This window comes from Electrona antarctica (assembly GCF_951216825.1).
Source record: "Electrona antarctica genome assembly, chromosome: 12".
NCBI classification, from domain to species: Eukaryota; Metazoa; Chordata; class Actinopteri; order Myctophiformes; family Myctophidae; genus Electrona; species Electrona antarctica.
The window spans coordinates 11,671,404-11,691,951 of NC_136793.1; the positions used below are offsets into that span (position 1 = coordinate 11,671,404).

The following is a 20,548-nucleotide window of genomic DNA, read 5'->3' on the forward strand; positions in this document are numbered from 1 at the left end:
ACCCACATGCAGGACGACCACTAGGATGGTGACCCCGCACTGACCCACCCACATGACCCCGCACTGACCCACCCACATGACCCCGCACTGACCCACCCACATGACCCCGCACTGACCCACCCACATGAACCCGCACTGACCCACCCACATGACCCCGCACTGACCCACCCACATGACCCCGCACTGACCCACCCACATGACCCCGCACTGACCCACCCACATGAACCCGCACTGACCCACCCACATGACCCCGCACTGACCCACCCACATGACCCCGCACTGACCCACCCACATGACCCCGCACTGACCCACCCACATGCAGGACGACCACCATGGTGACCCCGCACTGACCCACCCACATGCAGGACGACCACCATGGGCAGAACACTGACCCACCCACATGCAGGACGACCACTAGGATGGTGACCCCGCACTGACCCACCCACATGCAGGACGACCACCATGGATGGTGACCCCGCACTGACCCACCCACATGCAGGACGACCACTAGGATGGTGACCCCGCACTGACCCACCCACATGCAGGACGACCACCATGGATGGTGACCCCGCACTGACCCACCCACATGCAGGACGACCACCATGGATGGTGACCCCGCACTGACCCACCCACATGCAGGACGACCACCATGGATGGTGACCCCGCACTGACCCACCCACATGCAGGACGACCACCATGGGCAGAAAACATCATCTCCATCATCTGAGGAGGAGCAAGAAATGTTTCAGAGGAAGTTTGGACTCTGGTCTCTAAAAGAGACCAAGAAATTGACTTGTGAAGGAAGACAAGTAATTTAGCCGTTGTTTTTTTGTTTGTTTTTAACAAGTCATTTCAACCGACGTTAATGTAATTTGTTTCTCATTGATATTTTACTCTACTGTTATTGTAATTTGGTTATGGGGGGGGGGACATTCGTCTCTAGATCTTTTGTTACATGTTGTGAGCTTATAGATCAGATATGTTTGGCGAAGATTCAGTGTATTGCTAACCCATTCAGGACGGGAACCCCTTATGTTATGCTTTGGATATTGAAAAAAATATATTCTTTCAGAGCGAACGTTCTTTGCTTCTGGGGGGGGGTCGTCCCTAGAACATATTTTCAGATGGGGGTCGGCGGCCAATAACTAGTGTCATCCAGTTAATAGACAACACAGAATTAACTATGACATGTGCTCATTAAAAAAATACTTTTCGATCAAACCTGTGTAAAAGTACAGAATGAAACTGGATTTTGTAACTGCCTGCTTCTTTAATCATTTCAGTGTTGCACATACCCTAGTAACAGTAAGTCTTTGATTACAGCTCCCCCTTGTGGCCATAATAGCAATTTAATTCTAAAGTGAGTAGAATCTATAATTATCTCTATCAACAATATACATCTTAAAAACTCTCCAATATACATCTTAAAAATGAAGACAAAAATAATATATAATACAAGAAAGTCCTGCCCCATAGAACATATTTCCTACACAGTAAAGAAAATAAATCCTCAGTGTTAATTTACCATATCAATCTGTAACTCAGTCTGAGTATTAAAAAGGTTACATTTGAGTAAAATACTCTGAGAAGTCTTCTCTTATGGGGGTCCCTATGAAATGTTTGAGAACCAGAATTTGAACCAAATGTAGCCTCAGCGATCGGTTAAAAAAAGAAAACAAAAAGCCTGGGCGAAGTAACCAGGAAATGTGGCATATAGGAGGTGGGAGTGAACAGTGTATTTCGCTAACCAATAACCGTGCAGAGGGGCGTCGCTCTCCGCTGTGTTCTCCCGGGGAGTGGAGGGGAGGAGGGCACATTGGTTGGTTGGTGAACCAATGGGGAGCCGGCGTCGGTTTCTAGCACTAGTTTGAATCCGCCCCTCTAGTCCATGAAAAGCTTGGGTTACTTTCAGGCCAATCCATATGTAACCGTTATGTCGGTGCACTCTCAAGAGTTAAATGAACACTCGGGACTTTACTGTGCGCACACACACACACACACAGCACAACACAAGTGTTCTCTGCACTTTAGTGACGACGTTCCTCTCCTCACCATCTTAAGGTCCTTTCATATGGGGACTCGGGGAGCGACTGACGCGCCTAGTAATTCATTTTCAATGAGAGGTGTGCGTTTAGTATGGACATGCGGAGAAGTTGAGGGGCGATTACGCAAGCGGATTTTTGTGGGCGCAGTCCCGTGAAATCTTTGCGCGCGTGCTCACTGCGTGCACAAGCCCACGGGCGTCCCACGCCCCTCATGAGCCGACCTGGAGCAGACCTGTCGTTGATCCAACGCCTGCGTTGCCCGCTCTCCGTCCGAAAGGAGCTTTACACAGTAAAATCCTCAGTGTTATTGGATCCATTTCACCGCAGCGGTCCGTCTCCTCTCAGTGGCGCTGCTGAAGCTGCAGACTGCTGATGAACACGGCCTGCAGCTCGTTGATGTCCTCCGTGGTCTCGATGGGGATGCTGGGCCCACCCGGGGAGCCCGCCACCGCTGCCCCCGCCGCATCACCGGAGGCCCGACTGGCACTGAGGTTGTCCCGATGGCGGTAAACCCCGCCGCCCCCCATAGCCCCATGTAGCGGCTCGTAAACCTCCAGATAGGGACTGGGGCAGTGGGGGGACAAACGGCCATGGGCTAGCTGCTGCTGTTGATGATGGTGATGGAGGTGGCGTTCGGACCCGGGGCTGTGGCAGGGGCTGTGGGACGGGCTGTGGGGCATCGGGCAGGTCTGCAGGCAGCTGTTGCAGCGCATGGCTCGGTGCAGGTCCAGCCGGGCGACCAGCGGCTTGCCGATGTCGACGCTCCTGGTCCAGTGCACAGTCTCGTCTCCTAGGGCTGCGAAGGCACCCTGGAGGCACACGGTGAAGACAAGCTCCTCCTGCAGCGAGGACATTAAACCCATTAAGACCTGGAACACAGCTGTGTCACTTTAACCACATAAACCATTATTTTATACAACATATACCTGGACCTTGACTATTCAGCTGAGGCAGACATTGTCCTCTCTGTCACTGAATGACTGTAGCCGTTTCGCTCAGCCGCACGCCTCTCGTAAGGAAGAGGCAAACATTGTGAAAATAGCCGATCTACAAGCTCCGCGAGGCGTTGTGAGCTTGTAGTTCGGCTATTTTCACAATATTTATCTGTGGAACCGAGTCAAACTAAATGTAATGCCTCCGTTTCCAAATGCTTGTCAGGGTGGGGGGAGTTCCCAGTTAAAATATGATTATTTCTTTTTTTGGGGGGGGGGCAAATACTGAAAAGATTGGGAACCCTTGCTGTGGTGTGTGAGGCTGTGAGCCCAGCATTAGTATAGTGTCACTAGGTGATAATAATAGCATGTTTTGTACCCGGAGCTTCTGTAGGGAGCTCAGCCTGGTGTAGAGGCAGTGCTGGGGCAGGTTGCTGGACAGGAGGTAGATGCCCGTCTCCTCTGGAGTCTGTCTGTTCATCTCTTTAGGATCCACATCAAGGTCCTGGAGAAAGGAAGGGTGGCTGTTAGTGCTTAAATTCAATGTACAAGTATTCAGACTGTGTTTGGAATGTGCTTGGTCAGTGATGAGCATTATTAGGGCTGCAACTGTTGATTACTTTCTGAGCTATTATTCTAATACGGGGGCAGTGCAGAGTACTCTAGTGCAGGGGTTCCCAAACAGAAATTAGATATTCACCTGGGACCCAAACTAGTGAACATGGAAGATCTACAAGCTCACAACAAGTGAGCGTATAGATCAGCTATTTTCACTAATTCTTAAAAACTTGTTCTAATTTTGGAGGCATCATTTTTAATTTTGTCATGAAATAAAATAAAAAAATCTTTGGATTTTCTTATTAATTCATGAAAAGTAGCTTTTTTGGGAATATTTTTAGAAAATGTTTTGAAATAATAATTAAAACCAAATTTAGGAAACGAAAACTAAGAGGACCCACTGTTTGGGACAGTGCTCTAGCGCACTGTGCACTAAACTAAAGCACTCATTGTTAAATGAAACACTGCTGTAAACCCGTCCGAGGGGGGAGTGTCTGACCAGGGAGAAGTCGGTGACGTGAGCCTGGCAGAAGGACATGTCGTCGGGCTTCTTCACGATGTGTGTGTAGATCACCAACACGTTGGAGAACTCGGCTGCGAAACCCAACTTGATCTGAGCTCCACAGTCAAAGTTCAGACGCATGGTCTCAGGGAGCTCTGGGACAACAGACAAGACAGACAACAATACCTGGGTTAAAAAAAAACGCAACACTCCAAATCCCTCTGACTGATCAGTTAGTTCTCAAATCTCATGGAATAAAGCAAAAGTAAAATATCACTGAAAATGTAATGATGCTTTTATCATTGATATCATTTTAAACCTATATGTTGCTACCAGCTGTTCTATATTACACCGATTGAGGCTTTAAAATGATTGCTTTTATTACATTTCTGAGACCATTCAAGTTTATGGAAGGTGCTTCAGAACATGTATCGTATTGCTAATGTGACCACTTCAAATAATCTTTCATCTTAAAAAAAAACAACTAAGAACCGAAAATATCAGATCTACAAGATCCCATGCAAACCTTCTTGGCTTCAGTAACCCCTTAACCAGATTTCGGAATCCAATTATTGCCTTTACCAGACTACAACATGTTTAGAAAACTGCAAGTAATCCATAGCTAGCATATGATGCTATGAATGATTGAATGAATAACCCACCTTTTGAAGAATATAACATAAGAAATATAGTTGCTATTGGTGCCTTCAGAGCAGATTTATTTTAATCTATGGCCATAACGTTTTGTTAAGTCCAGTTTTGCAATCAAGATGTTCAAAATAATGGCATAATGCAAATCAAGTAAGCTATTGCTTTCTATTGAATAAAGTGCAGCTCATACCAAGCAAGTATGATAACTAGAACATAACTATGACCATAATTATGCAAGCTTCCTCACTGTACACAATGTCACAAACATGCTGGGCAATCTGCAGCTGCGTTGGAGCAGAGAGATCTCATCCTACGTGCCGTGACAGCGGTGGTGAAAGACACATGCAATAGGCCAGGGGTTCTCAACCCGTGGGTCGCGACCCCTCGGGGGGTCGCCAAATTATTTTTGGGGTCCCCAAATTATTTTCAAAAAAAGAAAAAAGAAAAAAAGTTTTTTTATTAATTTTATTGTCACGATTTTTCAAAAATAGCAGACCTACAAGCTTGTAGCGCGCCACTCGGTGGCGCACTATGAGCTTGTAGATCTTCTATTTTTCAATAGCTAAATTATAACAATGCTTAAAACACCAAATGGGGTTCCCGCCCAAAATGGTTTAAGGTTATTGTAGCAGTCAATTTATATTGGGGGTCGGGAGGGGTCGGGGCGGGGGTCCCGAGACATTGCCAAAGCATTTCCGGGGGTCCCCGGCCAAAAACGTTGAGAACCCCTGCAATAGGCTATGGATTATTAGGACTATTCTGTATGGATAATGGCTATAATCTGACTCTGATTATTAATTATACGAGGCAAGAGATAGTTGTAGGCCAGTAGACTACCTGAGGTATTGTCAACTAGCCTACCAGGTAGTGTACTGTGAACTATTCATAATATCTTCCACATCTGTTAAAAAACTATGGATTTTGTTCATAAAAATCGCTCTGAAGAAGATCCAAACGATATCGTTCAGCACTATCATTGTCGACATATTTATAGATACCGTTATAGTTATCGTGCTTGGTGTGAATGGACCTTACCAGTTGTACTAGTCACGGTTTATACTGTAGTATTGGCTGCCAATGTTTTATCATTAAGAATATTATTTTTCCATTTTCTACATTCTATACATACCTACTGAGAAACACTCGTAGAATAGTAATCGCCAAGTTGGTTTCATGCTTTAAGTTTATGAAGTAATAACATCCACACAGATAGCGAGTTAGCACGCATGCATCTCACCGTGGACTTTAGCCCACTGGCGGCTGTGTGCCAGGGTCATGTCAGCGCTGTCGCCAGGCAGAACGGGATCGGTCAGAGCTCTCCTCTCCGATAGGCTGCTGCGGATCTCCAGGGCCTGCTTCCCCTTGGTGGCGTCGAACTGACCCATATCTGGACTCAACAGAAGGTTAACGTAATTCAAAGCAACGTGATGAACGACTCAAAGCAACGTGATGAACGACTGTGCAGTGCACATGGTTTTCTTAACCAAATAACACCTGAGGCCAAATCTTCAAATGCCTTTTAAATCAGTAGTTCTCACACTCACAAAGCAGATGTACAAGCTCGCCGCATGGCACGAAGTGACCCGATGATTCACTTTTGAAGCATTGTCACGGTAGAAATGACTATACCACTTATATATCTGAGGTGGAAATGACATATCTTTGGTGGAAGTGATATCCAATAATCCAACAATAGCACAGTGTTGGTATGTACCGGTACGTGTTAGATAATGTAGTCTCTAGTGTAATCTTACCCTCAGCTACTCTGTCCAGCACCACTGTGATCTTCTCATCATCCAGAAGACGTTTCTTCAAAAACTTGACAAAGACGCCGTTGGTAAACCCACTGGAGCTCAGCTCGAACGCTTCAGCGTCTTGGCAACTGTGTAGCGACAGAGAGAATTATATACATGACAAAACAAAGCTTTACTTGTGCTTTAGCCACTCTCACCCTTTCAAAGATTGATCAAAATGTTCAAATGTAGCAAAAAGAAAAACGCTGATCTTTGAACTTGTAGTTCGAGCACTTAGCCTGGAAACCAGACGAATCTGCCACAGGAAAAATAAATCCCTGGGGAGATTGGTCTGGCACTCGGTTTGAATTACATTTCGCTCACCCCAAAGTTGTGGGTGACCAATCGGAGCCTTTTTTTTTTGCTGTGACATTGGAATCTGTTTGGAAAGAAATCTTCCACACCGAAGTACCAGAATAATAGCTACAGTTGGGTGCCACCGATATTGTCCCTTATCATTTGACCCATTTAGGCCTGACCTCAAAACTTTAAAAAATCCTTCTAAATCCTCCAGTTTTTTGAAATAAATATTTTCACGATTTAAAAAAAATAGCAGACCTACAAGCTCGTAGCGCGCCACTCGGTGGCGCGCTATGAGCTTGTAGATCTGCTATTTTTCAATAGCTAAATTATAACATAATGTTTAAAACACCAAAAGGGGTTCCCGCCCAAAATGGGTTAACTGTCCTTTTGCGCAGATCACGCAAACCTCAGCAAAAAGAAAAGGACAATATCGATGGCCTCCAACTGTATGTGGTATTTATGGTGAAGATAAACTTACGTAGCGTATCCGAAGACAATGTTAGCCGTGACCCTCAATACAATGTTTGGAGTGGTTTCATCGTGAATGTTCCTGAAATAAATGTAAAGAAACATTATACAACGAAGTAACAGAAATAAAGGATGTGAAACCACCTTCCAGGCTGTTTTTTTCCACGCACCTCTTCCTGCACATGTCCAGGAGGAAGACATTGAGGCCCGTCTCCTTCTCCTGCATCAGTTTGAGGATGCTCTGCACACACAGGCAGTTGGCAGAGCGGTATGGGTTTGGTGCGTCTACTGGCACCATGAAGCTGTTGCCATAGTTTTCATACCCATGGCCAGCGTAGTACAGCAACCCTAGGCATACATTACAACAATTAATTACACTAGTCCATACCCATTCGGAGATATGACATACCCAATCCCCCCCCCCCCCCCCTTAACTTCCCCCCTTCTCTCTCTCTCACCACGTGTTTTTTGTCTTCTCTCATTGTACAATAAGTTGCTTTGAGTTTCTGCAAAATGCTTCCAAACGGGTAAATACATGTTTCATACCATACACTCCCTTGTGGAGCAGCAGCAGAAATTCATCCACGGCGTTCCTCATCTCTGACTCGGTGAGGTCCAGCAGCGACACGACCTTGAAGTTGAGCTGCCGCAGGAGGTTGGTGAGGTCGTACACGTCCACCATGGGAGCTTTGAGCTGGGGGTGGTTCTGGTAGGACAGATTGCCTATCAGCAGTGCCACTTTGTCAGCCGCTAACACAGGACATGGGAGAGAGAGAAAAATGTGGTATTTGTTGTAGTAGTTGATCCCTGTGGGGAAATAACTTTTTCTGTATTTGCTAGCCAGCCCCAGGAGGCACTTGGGTAGCCTGGAAATCGGACGAATCTGCCCCCGAAGTTGTGGGGCACCAATCAATGCAAATGTTTGGCCGGGTTCATCACCAGAGGCATTTTAGAAATCCACCCCTTGGAAATGCAGGTTCCACACTAATATCTACGGAGTGGTATTAGTCTGGCCATGCCAGGCTAGCACTTGGGGGGGAGCTTTTATAGCCTGGCTAATAAGCCAGACCGAATCAGCCGTTGGCAAAAAAGAATTGCCTGCCGGCGGATTACGGTCTGGAGAGGCTCAATTGTACGCCCATTTCCTACACCTCTTGGTGTGGCCAATCGGGACACGGTATGCAATATGGGCGGGATTTGGTACAGTGACGTTCAATGCTTGAGACCTTTGACTGACAGTAGCTCTGACCAATTGCGTCAAAGAGAAAATGTTTGAACCCGCCACCCGGGGAAACAAGATCCATACACAGCATATCCAGACTCAAATACCACACGACTTGTGTGATTTGAGTCTGGCTTATTAGCCAGGCTAGAGCTGTTATGCGTTCAGCAGTGTCTTTTGCTCAGGGATACTTCAACACACAAAGCAAGGAGGAGCTGGGGATTGAACTGGATACCTTTCAGTTCCCATGTGACAGCTCTATCACCTGATTGTGCCCCTCTACTGTTAGAAATTAAAAGAAAGCTATTTACGCACAAAGACATTATATCAGAATAGGTCTTAGAACAAAAACAGTGACCAGGTTGAGACAAATAACTTGAATGGCTGATCTATAACTTCACAACACGTTGTATGGCAACAAATGAGCTTATAGATCCACTATTTTTAATATTTTTGAGAATGTTCGAATTGTTTTGGGGACGGCAGGTTGAAAGAGGTTAAGTCCAGGTTGGAGGCTTGGAGCTACAGTGGTCTACAGCTACACCATCCCCAAACCAACCAGTAGGGGTCAGCAATATTCTGACCGGGACATTATCCACTCCCAGGCTGACAAAAGATATCTGGCACAAAGCACTCACCATGAAGCTGTTCAGGTGTGTTATTTATGAAGAATTCATTGCCACCTAAGAATACAATAAGAGAAAATGGAACAAAATGGAAACACAACATGCCTTGATCTTTGGAAAGGAAATATTATGACAAAACCTTCAATGATTAAACTGCTACTTACTTGCTCCAAAGGCATAAATGTCATCTATGGAAACAGAAACAGAAGTCAGCTACATGTCTTGAGTGTAGTCGTTTGATTTTCATAACAGAGTACTACAACAACTACTACTACTACAACTTCTTTCTCTGTTAGAAATAACATCTGTGGATGAGTGCTTAAGTGAGTAGGTTGTTAGAAATCAACTCTGTGGATGTGTGATTAAGTGAGTAGTAGGTAGTTAGAGCTAAGGCCCACTTCAGATCTGCAGAAAATAAAAACTCAAAATGAAAGACAGAATGCAATTCCTTTAAATGGCATTGAAACCCAGTGAAATCAATCACTCATGCAAAACAAGGAGAGCCCACCATCTGAGCACTGTGTTCTAGTTAGTATTATGAAGGACATTGACCCACATGCAACTACAAAGTTAACACTGTAGTGTGTTGAATTACCAAGACGGATTCTAAGTGATTACAGTTATTAAACTGAGCATAAGTGATATGTTTTAAAGGTTAAAGCTCTATATTCTGACAGTAATCATTGCTGAGTCTTTCTTTGTTCAGTAACAGTGTTTCCTCATCTCCTCAGCTCTTCAGAAAACACAAAATACATTTTCAGTTTGGGATACCAGTTTGGAAATCCAGTCAGGAAAAAGAACCCCACAGAGATCATTAACTGCTTCAACTGTATAGAGTTCCAGTTTTGTCTGCTGATTTTTTTGTATTTAATATTTTTTCAATTTTACTTGTTTATTCTCAAGTCTAGTGTAGTCTATCCTATGAGTTCTGTCTCCCGGTTGTATAAAATTGGTATCCTGACTTTTGACATTTATCAAAGATTTCTGTTTACTAAAGTGCTGGAGAGACAGGGAGACACCCGTTATTGAATAAACACACTATAGCAACCATTGCCTTAAAGGGATAGTTCAGATTTTTTGAACTTAAGTTGTATGAAATACTTGCCATTAATATAGTGGTTGCAACTGTATTAATTGATTGCCCGAGTCCTGTGGTGGGAGTGCTGCTCTGGTTTTGGTGAAATATCAAGTAGTTCCAGTCATTTTGTGGGGGGCACTGGGGGCCACGCAGTAAAAGTAAATTAATCCACAAAACTAATGTAATTTGTATTGTTGACCTATTTCTAAAATATTAGTGCAACTTCCGTTCTTTTTTTACCCCTCTATCACACAGAACTATGTTTTTTGTGTCCATATCACTACGCCCAAAAAATAGTTCCATGTGATAGAGGGGTCAAAGTTGAACGAAAGTCGTGCTAATATTTTAGAAATAGGTCAACAATACAAATTACGTTCGTTTTGTGGATTCATTTACTTTTACTGCGTGGCCCCCAGTGCCCCCCACAAAATGATCGGAACTACTTAATATTGACCAAAACCAGAGCAGAACTCCCACCATGGGACTCGGGCAATTAATACAGTTGCAACCACTATATTAATGGCAAGTATTTCATACAACTTAAGTTTAAATTCTGAACTATCCCTTTAACACCCCTTTGATCTTTTCATGCAGCAAAGTTTAACCATTTCCAATAGTTGTCTCAAAGTTTGAGCCAAGTGCCAAGCTTTTTCCACTCTACCTTCAGAGCACTCCATTGCTCCTGAAACCTGGACAGATATCCTTGGTCCTTACGGTCAAGAAGAAATTCAATTATCCGTTTTGTTTTGTTGATTTGATTTGCTAAGCTACAGTTGGGTGCCACCGATATTGTCCGTTATCATTTGACCCATTTAGGCCTGACCTCAAAATTTTAAAAAATCCTTCTAAATCCTCCAGTTTTCTGAAATAAATATTTTCACGATTTTTCAAAAATAGCAGACCTACAAGCTCGTAGCGCGCCACTCGGTGGCGCGCTATGAGCTTGTAGATCTGCTATTTTTCAATAGCTAAATTATAACAATGTTTAAAACACCAAAAGGGGTTCCCGCCCAAAATGGGTTAACTGTCCTTTTGCGCAGATCACGCAAACCTCAGCAAAAAGAAAAGGACAATATCGATGGCCTCCAACTGTAACACATTTACATTGCTGTTTACTGGGACTGGAAATGATGGAAATTGTGTAGAACAAGATACTTTTTTTTTTTTTTGCTAAAAAGAAAAGTTACAGTACATAGTGTAAGTTTTGAACTGAACATTTGTTTACATTTGGCCTCCCAATTCCGGGCATGTTATAAATTCTTCAAGATCACAATGCATTGCGATTCGACCCATAGTGAGCTTGTAAAGCGGCAATTTTCACTGCACAACACTATATTTTCTAGAAAATTAATCAATTAATCACATGGAAAAAATGCCTGCAGTCTTTACGGACCTATTAACACACAGGATTGTACAGTGCATAACATAACATAAAACACAACACAACACAACACAACACAACACAACACAACACAACACAACACAACACAACATAAAACATAAAACATAAAACATATAACATAACATACCTATCAAAACGTCCACTTCACTGCTCCACATTCTCTCAGTGTTACTGCTGATCTCACAGCGGTACCTCCCCTGGTGGTCCTGCATCACAAACGGGATCTGTGGAAATGCCACATTCCCTCCAGTCAGGCCAGAGATAAGCCTAATTTATGCTCCGTCGCAGGACCCCAAAAATAGCAGACCTACAAGCTTGTTAGGCCTGCTATTGTCAGTATGAAGCTGGCTTTATGATTTGTTTTTCAGTTTGTCGTTTGATCTCTGTTTAGTTTTTAGTTCGTTTTGGTTTTAGTTTTAGGGATGGATTAGTTTTAGTGTCTATATTTATATGTGTACAATACAATATTATGTCCGAACAATGACATGAATTGGTGGCAGTGGCGGTCCTCCCCTCACCGTCAGTTTCCTCTTAGAGGCGTTGGGGAGGGGGACTCCGTTCCTGTGCCACTGGTAGCAAGGGATGGGCTTCCCTACAGCTCCACACTCCAGCTGTAAAGTGTCTCCCAGCAACTGACGCTGGGCCTGGGGTTGGACCACCACCCTCAGTCTGCCTTCCAGGGAATGGTAGCTCTGACCTGGGTGACAAGGAAGAAGAATCACATCTGTTATATGCCTTGACCCACATCTCTGGAATCCAAAAACTGTAAAGATATGGCAGGCTAGTAAGCCACACAGCTGCAGCAATTCTACAGTATTGTCAATACCGTTTTAACCTGAAACGGAAAACAAACTACAAAATCAGAGTACAGTTTCATGCCCGTAAGAGAGAGAGTATACAACTCAAACCAAATGGACCCTAACATTTGTACACTCTTGGCGTTACAGAGGGAGAAATTAACACAGAGGATCTTTTATGTTGTTGAAGCTTATGTTCTTGTCATCACCTGGAAAACAAAGATATACATTTCTTGATCAAAAACAAAAAACAAATTTGTACTAATATTATTGGGAATTCCCAGTACTATTGCTGGGAGGCCAAATTATTTTGGGGGGGTCCCCAAATTATTATTATTATTTTTTTTTGCAACTGAATGGCTGGAAAGTGGAAATGAAGAGTTTACATATAGTACACATAGTACATGCATACACCTTCCCTAATGATTATATCTGGTTTCAGTATTTATTTATGGTGTATTGTCTCTATTATTAAGGTTATTGTAGCAGTCAATTTATATTGGGGGTCGGGAGGGGGCGGGGAGGGGGTCCCGAGACATTGCCAAAGCATTTCCGGGGGTCCCCGGCCAAAAACGTTGAGAACCCCTGTATTAGACTCCATCCTACTAGGTATAAAGAGGTAATTACACAATATACTGCTTCCTCAACTCGCAAGTCACAACCGAGTTTTATACTTCGTTTTACGAAGAGCTTGTAGATGAGCTATTTTCACTATTTGTTCAAAATGTATGAACATTTTTAAACATTTCTGCCTATAGTGACATTCCCAAAAAAGGTTGAAAGTGGTCAAGCGAAGGACACCGTTGCACGCACTGAGAGTGTCGTCGCTCACCATGACACGTGGCAGTGTCCAGGACGTCCACCTGAGCCCACTGGCTGAACTCACCATGACACGTGGCAGTGTCCAGGACGTCCACCTGAGCCCACTGGCTGAACTCACCATGACACGTGGCAGTGTCCAGGACGTCCACCTGAGCCCACTGGCTGAACTCACCATGACACGTGGCAGTGTCCAGGACGTCCACCTGAGCCCACTGGCTGAACTCACCATGACACGTGGCAGTGTCCAGGACGTCCACCTGAGCCCACTGGCTGAACTCACCATGACACGTGGCAGTGTCCAGGACGTCCACCTGAGCCCCCTGGCTGAACTCACCATGACACGTGGCAGTGTCCAGGACGTCCACCTGAGCCCACTGGCTGAACTCACCATGACACGTGGCAGTGTCCAGGACGTCCACATGAGCCCACTGGCTGAACTCACCATGACACGTGGCAGTGTCCAGGACGTCCACCTGAGCCCACTGGCTGAACTCACCATGACACGTGGCAGTGTCCAGGACGTCCACCTGAGCCCACTGGCTGAACTCACCATGACACGTGGCAGTGTCCAGGACGTCCACCTGAGCCCACTGGCTGAACTCACCATGACACGTGGCAGTGTCCAGGACGTCCACCTGAGCCCACTGGCTGAACTCACCATGACACGTGGCAGTGTCCAGGACGTCCACCTGAGCCCACTGGCTGAACTCACCATGACACGTGGCAGTGTCCAGGACGTCCACCTGAGCCCACTGGCTGAACTCACCATGACACGTGGCAGTGTCCAGGACGTCCATCTGAGCCCACTGGCTGAACTCACCATGACACGTGGCAGTGTCCAGGACGTCCACCTGAGCCCACTGGCTGAACTCAAAAGCATCGCCACAGTTGACCCTGCAGATGTAATGGCCTGCATCCTGCAGTCGGACAGGACTAATCATCAGGTCTGGGGCGAAGCTGTTGGGTACCTGAAATACCAATTACATTGTTATTATTAAATGGCAGTGCAAACAGAGGTTGTCACATTTTACGTGAAGCTGAGCAGAAACATATGAAAATGCCCAACATGAACACCCAAACTTGAGATTGTCTTCTGCAGTATATTACTGCTCATGTCATATTTCAATACTTGACGACTGCAAATATTTCCAACCTATTCCAACTCATCAAAATGCACTACTAGAGACACTAGTAAATAGAATAGAATAATGTGCACTGGGTACTGGGTAAGTATATCTGAGAGTGTACAAATGTTTATGAATACATACATTAACACTGAGGATATTAATGTTTAGCGTACCTCCTCTTTAGTCTTGAACCACTGATATTGTACAGGGGTCTTTCCAACAGCGTAGCAGCTAAGGCGAAGCTTGTGGCCAGAGATGAGAGACACAGACTGGGGCTGAACGAGGATCTGAAGACCTGTGTGTTCACATGTGTTGTCGTTTTAGCAACTACCTGTACTGTTCACAAGCCTGCTAATAAAGTATTCAATCAATGAATCAATCAATCGCGGACTAATGCTATAGACGAATCCACAGAGGGGTGCCCTGGGCACGGCCATAGCTGCGATGTACCATTAAGCACAGCTGCGATGTACCATTAAGCACAGCTGCAATGTACCATTAAGCACAGCTGCGATGTACCATTAAGCACAGCTGCGATGTACCATTAAGCACAGCTGCGATGTACCATTAAGCACAGCTGCGATGTACCATTAAGCACAGCTGCGATGTACCATTAAGCACAGCTTCACACCGCAGCACTCATAGGCTACACATGGCCTACATCAGGGGTTCTCAACCCGTGGGTCGCGACCCCTCGGGGGGGTCGCCAAATTATTTTAGGGGGTCCCCAAATTATTTTCAAAAAAAAAAAAAAAAACGATTTTTCAAAAATAGCAGACCTACAAGCTCGTAGCGCGCCACTCGGTGGCGCGCTATGAGCTTGTAGATCTGCTATTTTTCAATAGCTAAATTATAACAATGCTTAAAACACCAAAAGGGGTTCCCGCCCAAAATGGTTTAAGGTTATTGTAGCAGTCAATTTATATTGGGGGTCGGGAGGGGGCGGGGCGGGGGTCCCGAGACATTGCCAAAGCATTTCCCGGGGTCCCCGGCCAAAAACGTTGAGAACCCCTGGCCTACATGGCACTGCTCCATGGAATCGACTTTATTTTCAACTTCATTAGGAGAGACATGATAAATTGACTCCATTTGTAGGAGAGAAAAACTGGCAGTGGAAATCAATTGAGGCTTTAACCTTTGCTTTTTTTATATACGTATGAAATATCAGAGATTTTGGAAAAAGCTAGTTTGACCACGACAAATTCTTAAAATATTGCCAAATCAAAGGGGCTCAGGGGTAGAGTGACCGGATGTTCAATCCCAGGCTCCCCCAGAGTTAGTGTCAAAGTGTTCCTGAGCAAGACTCTAAACCCCTAATTGCTCCCGATGTGCAGGTTGGTGCCTTGCATGGTTTCCTCCGGCATCAGTGTGTGTGTGTGTGTGTGTGTGAATGGGTGAATGTAATGCACAAATCTATGTAAAGCGCCTTGGATAAAGGTGCTATATAAATGCACAATTTACCATTTTATTTTAAAATAATAACAGAAAACACAAACAGCCTATCTACAAGACAGTAGATACTAGGCTGTGCAACATACTTCCATAGAAGACATGCTGGCTTCTATGGAATCCAAATGATTGATCTGATATCAGTCGTGGCGACTGAGGACTTTAACCCATGCATATTATTGCAAGAGAAGCCCTTTAAAAAAATGATAATACACATACATTAAACATTGCATTAGGCTACAACATTGTAATACAAATCAATGCCAAATCAAAACTCTGTGAGATCCCCCTAATGTGGTTGACAGTACAGAGCAGACAATTAAAAAAAAGTGTGAGATAGTACTAGGGTTCTTCTAATTCACCTGGCGGTTTGAGGCACTGGATTGCCTCCGAGTTGCCAATGGTTTGCATGTAGTCCAGCAGGTGACCCATGGTACACCCCCGCTCTCCCAGGAGTCTGAGCAGCGCACGGCTGGGACTGCCCTCCATGTCCAACACCTTCAGAGAGCACATCTCCATGTCGTCTGAACTACGAGGAGAGATTCAACAACTTCAGAATTGATATGTATTTGATATGTATTTGGCCGCGGGCCCCCCATCTTAAATTGTTTTGTGCCATGGACCCCCAGAAGAGAACATTTCTGTTTGAAAATAAAATCTAAATTATTCAAAAATGTTTTTTTATATTTTTCAAAGATTTTCAAAAATATCAGGTGTACAGGCTCAGGCTTGAACATTGCTATCAACATATACATTATAAATGGATAAAGTGGTTACAACAGTGATGCCGTATTAACACATTTTTTAATGGGGGGGGGCCCCAGGACTTCCCCTTTGAGAATCACTGCTTTAGAGATCTCCATTACATCTCGACAGAACCACAACACCACATCCAACAACTTTATTGTCACATCACTGGTTTATAGATGTAAAACAGTTGGGTGAAATTCAATTACATCATAATTAAACGACAATTTACGTTTTAGACAGGGTTTTAGGCCCCTGCTGTGACTGTGACATAGCAGCCTCTGACAGTCTAATTGTCTTCTAGTGTTCAACAATACACATTCATTGTCACAGGCGGAACTACTTTGGGCCGGGCCGGGGGGTGGACGACCGCACGACCGGGCCTCGCCGAACCTGACGAGACCATGAAATGGACCTTGAAATGTACTGTAATTCTGCAAACTGTTAATAAATTCTTCAATCAATCAATCAAACCACCCCCCCCCCTCCCCCCTCGGTAGCTCCGCCCCTGTTCATTGTATTTATGATGTTCAACAATACACATGCATTGTATTTATGTTGTATTGTATGCTTGTGACATAGATTCTCAGTCCCACAGAAGGTGCACATTCCGCTGTGACATGGAATCAAATGCTTGTGTTTATCTGCACAGCTGTTATTGGGGGATAAGCCTGTAGTGTCAGCGTGTAGTGGGTTGTGGTGGTGCCTGAAGAGCTGATTACATATTGGGGAACATCTTGCGTGGATTGCTAGTACATTGGGGTTTGTTGATTACTTACGGGTGGAGTCTGTAGACTATATACTGTATATAAAGGGTCCACCGGTCCAGGACCAGTTCAGTTGCGTGAGCAATGACATGGGGAATCGAGAGAGGCTGTAGCTCTCTATTATGTTGTTTGAGTTGCCTTTTCTTTAGTTGTCATTCACTTATGCCATCCAGGCCAGGAAAACATTCTAAACTTTTTTCCTCCCTTACCTGTAAACCTGCCTCCTGGAATACACACTCTATGCTTACAGCACCCTACACATCTTTATTTAACTGTAAGTCTAAAACGACAGGTCATGCCGTGCTACAAAAAAGGGAAGAAAAAAAACGAATAAATACAATAAGTTAAACATATATTAAGTAAAAGTTTTACCTGACTCTAAAGCGTCTATCACCGCCCACTATCTCTCCGAGTTTACGCCATCCTTTGTCGGTAGTAGTTTGGTCCAGGATTTCACAGAGCCTCCGCAGAACGGGCTCCTTCAGGAGGCTGAGGTTCGCAGAGCGGTCGCACGAGTCCGTCATCTCGGCTTTAATCTATCGTTCACTGACCACCATCATCAATAAACTGACCGGTACTAAAAACAACCATACTTCAAGTACAAACACATTCATTTACTTCCTGAAAAAGAAATAATGACAACACGCCCACACGAGTTGTTTCGGCTGGTGAAAAAAAAACCTGATCTACTAGCTAACACCGCGTCGCACTTCGAAGGGTTGTCAGCGTGTAGATCAGTTATTTTTCACCAGCAGCAGCCGTTTCTGCGCATAGCTTCGACGCTCACCAGTGGGACGTGCAGGTACCACGGTGCATATCACATAGCCAGGAGGGACAGTCGATCGTCATTGGCTGGCTGGTTGCCGAGCAACCTCTGGATTTAGCTGATAGTTTTCTGGCCTTTTTGATTGATTGATTTGTATGATGATTGATTTAATAGTATGCATATGGGTACATTTCAAACGAAAGTTTTGGGGAAAAAATCCCGTTCGCAAAAACTACTAACTAAAGTTACTATAGTTTAGCCCGGGATGGATGGTGGTCACTGGTTGGTCAACGCAACAGCGTGGCTTCACATAAAACAGTGATTATAACCTTTTTAATTTTACTATTGATCTTTCTTTTATGTGAGTAATAATGCATTAGGCCACGGACCCTCATTTGATGATATAGGCCTATTGTATCCATAGGACCCCAAACTAAGAACATATTATTGTTAGACATTAATTCCTATCTGTGTAACCGGGAAACTCTAAAATAGCCTGTACATTCTCTACTTGACTTGTGCAGTATTTATTTGTACATGCATAGTTAAATTAACTCATTTAGCTGCATGGGGACCCCAGACCCCAAGTTAACCCATTCTGGGCGGGAACCCCTTTTGGTGTTTTAAGCATTATGTTATGCTTTAGCTGTTGAAAAAGGTAACAAGACAACTCACCCCTTTTGCCACTTTTGGTGAGTTGTCCTGACAACTCACCCCTAAACGTGAAGACATCTCACCCCTGCTTTTCCAGGGGTGAGATGTCTTCACTTTCCGGGGTGAGATGTCTTCACTTTTGGCCACTTTCGGGGTGAGATGTCTTCACGTTTAGGGGTGAGTACTGAATATGTAGCCTTTGAGCTATACTTTACTGAATATTTCACAAGAGAGAGTCAAATGTACGGTCAAATGTAATGTAGTTTATTTAAATATAGAAACATTGTAAACAAAGTTCAAACAGCAGTTTGTACAAACAATATAGAAAAAAGGTAAACATCAAAAGTTTAGAAACATCAGTTTGTACAAAAAAATATAGAAAAAAGTTAAGTATAGAAAAAATGTAAACTAAAAAATATAGTAAAAAGTTGTCATATCTAAAAACATCAGTTTGCTACAAAAACACTAAAAAGTTGTCATATCTACAAAAACACTGTTTCAGTGATAGAAGAAAGAGAAAGAGAAGAGAAGATAGAAGTTGTGCTGTGTGCAGTGCAGTGTGCAGTGTGCTGTCCCATTTACAATACAGGCTACAGATGTAAATATATTTATGACACAGTAAAATGTCGAATTCGCCTTTAAGTATGTCAAGGTCAAATGCATAATAAACCTTACAAATACAAACATTATTGTTTGTATTTGTAGCCTACCCATATGATTAGATGAATGTGCAACATTGTTTCCATCTTCCAAGCATATTCCTGCCAAAATGGAGATCTTAAATTGTTGAAAATGTCTTTAAACAAAAAGATCACCATGAATTCAAGGCTTGTGTGTGTGTGTGTGTGTGTGTGTGTGTGTGTGTGTGTGTGTGTGTGTGTGTGTGTGTGTGTGTGTGTGTGCAAACTTCTGAAGAAATGTGAACTGAACCCCTCTCAATTTGGTTACTCCAGATGGCTGTCACTTTTCTCACATGCTAATGTAACTAGCAGTAGCCAGATCATCATCGATATTGCTTTGCTATTCAGATGTAATTCAGTCAGTATAGGCCTATTAGAACTGTGATTGATTGATCATGCGTCCGTTGTGCGTCTAATTAGCAACTTTGTACAGCCGTGAGACTCTGCCTTTGAAGCGCAAACATTATCCACAAACGACCCCCCCCCTCAATGCTTCATAGAGAGAGAGAGAGAGAGAGAGAGAGAGACGCTCTACTCCTTACAAGTGTTTCACCGGATTTTACTGTTAAATAAATAAATAATTAGCCGTGACTGCGCACGTCTGTAGGAACCGATAGTTAGATCCGAAATTGAATTATGCCTACTGTAATGGGTGCCACGGAAAGTACAGACAACTCACCCCGCAATGTCAGAAAGTACGGACAGCTCACCCCGGAAAGTGAAGACATCTCACCGGGGTGAGATGTCTTCACTTTCCGGGGTGATGTCTTCACTTTTCGCCCAACTCGCCCCAGCGGAAAGTACAGACAACTCACCCCGACATGTCAAAAAGTGAAGACAACTCACCGGGGTGAGATGTCCGGTATTCTTGAAAAATAGCACATCTAAAAGCTCATAGCACCAAGTGCCGCGCTAATGAACTTGTAGGTCTGCTATTTTTGAAAAATCGTGAAAATGGGGCGCAAATCTTATAATGAATATATATTCTTTCAGAGCGAACGTTTTTAACTCAAATCTTTGCTTCTGCAGGGGGTCCCTGTAACAACATATTTAGAGATGGGGGTCAGCCAAATACAGATAATTCTGGGGGTCCTTGACATGGAAAAAGGTTGAGCACCACTGACATAGAAACATAGGATTTTCAGAAAACTGTCATGAT

The 20,548-nt window shown here is 44.0% G+C and overlaps 1 protein-coding gene across 2 annotated transcripts; it reads right to left on the bottom strand.

The window, feature by feature from the left end:
* Positions 1-1,250: 1,250 nt before the first annotated feature.
* On the bottom strand, positions 1,251-18,058 carry malt1 (MALT paracaspase 1). 2 transcript variants are annotated; one of them, XM_079515804.1, is made up of 17 exons: positions 17,662-18,058; positions 16,138-16,304; positions 14,500-14,621; positions 14,020-14,167; positions 12,099-12,277; positions 11,708-11,804; positions 10,840-10,887; positions 9,265-9,288; positions 9,113-9,157; positions 7,799-8,002; positions 7,423-7,600; positions 7,263-7,334; positions 6,443-6,570; positions 5,926-6,075; positions 4,035-4,192; positions 3,357-3,482; positions 1,251-2,884 (listed from the first exon to the last, which is right to left on the bottom strand). In XM_079515804.1, the coding sequence occupies exons 1-17, from the start codon at positions 17,811-17,813 to the stop codon at positions 2,387-2,389; spliced, it is 2,496 nt and encodes an 831-aa protein (XP_079371930.1). In that variant the 5' UTR covers positions 17,814-18,058; the 3' UTR covers positions 1,251-2,386. The 2 variants fall into 2 exon arrangements, with proteins under 2 accessions (XP_079371930.1, XP_079371931.1); XM_079515805.1 differs by lacking the exon at positions 10,840-10,887.
* Positions 18,059-20,548: the final 2,490 nt, after the last annotated feature.

Bases quoted from the DNA above. Each gene is read 5' to 3' on its own strand.
- malt1 (XM_079515804.1), bottom strand. From the start codon at position 17,813: ATGACGGACTCGTGCGACCGCTCTGCGAACCTCAGCCTCCTGAAGGAG. The intron at 9,158-9,264 runs GTAAGTAGCAGT...TTGTATTCTTAG, and splicing joins CATTTATGCCTTTGGAGCAA to GTGGCAATGAATTCTTCATA. The intron at 6,571-7,262 runs GTAAGTTTATCT...GTCGCTACACAG, and splicing joins ATTGTCTTCGGATACGCTAC to TTGCCAAGACGCTGAAGCGT.